The sequence below is a fragment of the Galeopterus variegatus genome, unplaced genomic scaffold, assembly GCF_000696425.1.
Source record: "Galeopterus variegatus unplaced genomic scaffold, G_variegatus-3.0.2 Scaffold11530, whole genome shotgun sequence".
NCBI classification, from domain to species: domain Eukaryota; kingdom Metazoa; phylum Chordata; class Mammalia; order Dermoptera; family Cynocephalidae; genus Galeopterus; species Galeopterus variegatus.
The window spans coordinates 38,541-39,989 of NW_007737641.1; the positions used below are offsets into that span (position 1 = coordinate 38,541).

Sequence of the window (1,449 nt, forward strand, 5' to 3'; positions counted from 1 at the left end):
GTAAGTATAAATTTGGTTAAGTTAATTAATGTTCTCCACATTATATATATATATTTGTCTCGACAGTACCTGTTGTAGAGCAGAAACGCCCGATCTTGATGGAGTCCAAGTCACTAATTTCCCTTTACTGAGTTCACCTTCTGGTGCTGGACCTGACAACCCTTTGCGTAAGTCCAGGCCACGACAGTCTCCCCTGTGTGTTCTAAGTGTGGCGTGGAGTGACAGCACATGGAGACTGGGAACAACTCCGAATGGCCAAGCTTATGACTAAGTTTCTTATGGCTTGTGCTCCTGGAACTTACTGGAAGAGGCACCAGCCATGTTGTGGCTGCAGGTCCAGCACCTCTGAAAGGAGCAGCATATGAGTCCACGTGGATAGACAAGGAGCCTCCTGGTGGCCTTTGTGTCCCGGGCACAGGGAGCTGCCCGGGCAGCCAGGCCGTGCTGGGTGAGCTCCTGCCATGAGGATGGGCTGGGCCGGGAGGGAACTGTCTTGGGCAAGGGCAGATGTGGCCCTCAGGGACGTGAAGCTGCCGTGGGGCTTCCTGGGGTCTCGCGCATGGGGGGGCAAGTGCCCTGACAGAGGCCTTCATGGGGCAGGGACCCTCCAGGGTGGGAGGGCAGCCCAGTGCCTTCGGGACACCAGGTCATTCCAGGTCAGGGGCATGACCCTGCAGGGCAACTTCTGGAGCCCACCGTGTCATCCATGTTTGTTCAGTGTCTTGGGGTGTCCCCACAACTCTTCCTTCCAAGGACCTGTCAGCTGGGAAGCAGCCATCTCCCCTGTCCTCTGTCCCCACCCCGGAGTTCTGCATCCACTCTCTGGCCTCCCCTCCTGCCCTCGCCCACCATGCAGGGTGGTGGCCGTCTCCTCACAGCATCGGCTCCCTGCAGAGCCGTGCAGCCATCCCCACCTGGGCTCACCTGCCCAACTCACCCACAGGTAAGAGTCCTGATGTGAACCCAGGGGCCCTGGAAGAATTTAAGAAATTCATATGGTGCAAGGGACTTCTGGAGGAAAACATTTTCATGCCCACACAGAGGGGTGAGATGATGGCTCTGCCCACATCCACCGTGTGTCCCCATGTCCCCTCTGAGTGGGAAATAGCATCGCAGTGATGTGTCACAGGGGCCCCAGGGCCCAGCCTTGGGTTTTGGTTATTGATGGGGTCTGGGCTGGTGTCCAGGGTGTCCTCTTACCCCTGGGTTTCCTTAGTTTTTACAGAAAGCTGCGTTCTCCAGCGAGATTAGGGTAAGTGACCTTGAAACAAACAAGAGCCCTGGGGTCCACTGAGGCATCAAGATGTTCCAGGGACACCCTAAGGTGCTGACAGGAGAGCCATGCCTTCTCTGCTGAGGTCCTCTCTGCTGAGACCCAGTCTGTCATGAGCATCATTCCCAGGACACTTAGAAACTCCTTTCCTTTCTCGTCAGCTGGAATTGCTATTT

General features: G+C 56.0%; 1 protein-coding gene across 1 annotated transcript in view; it reads left to right on the forward strand.

Annotated features, from left to right (window-relative positions):
• Window positions 1-1,045, forward strand: part of LOC103610660 (odorant-binding protein 2b-like) — a gene marked incomplete at its 3' end in the record, with an annotated part of 24,709 nt that extends 23,664 nt beyond the window's left edge. Inside the window, exon 5 of the mRNA XM_008594778.1 lies at window positions 944-1,045. Coding sequence (XP_008593000.1) covers window positions 944-1,045 — 102 coding nt within the window. The remainder of the gene's footprint in view (window positions 1-943) is intronic.
• Window positions 1,046-1,449: the final 404 nt, after the last annotated feature.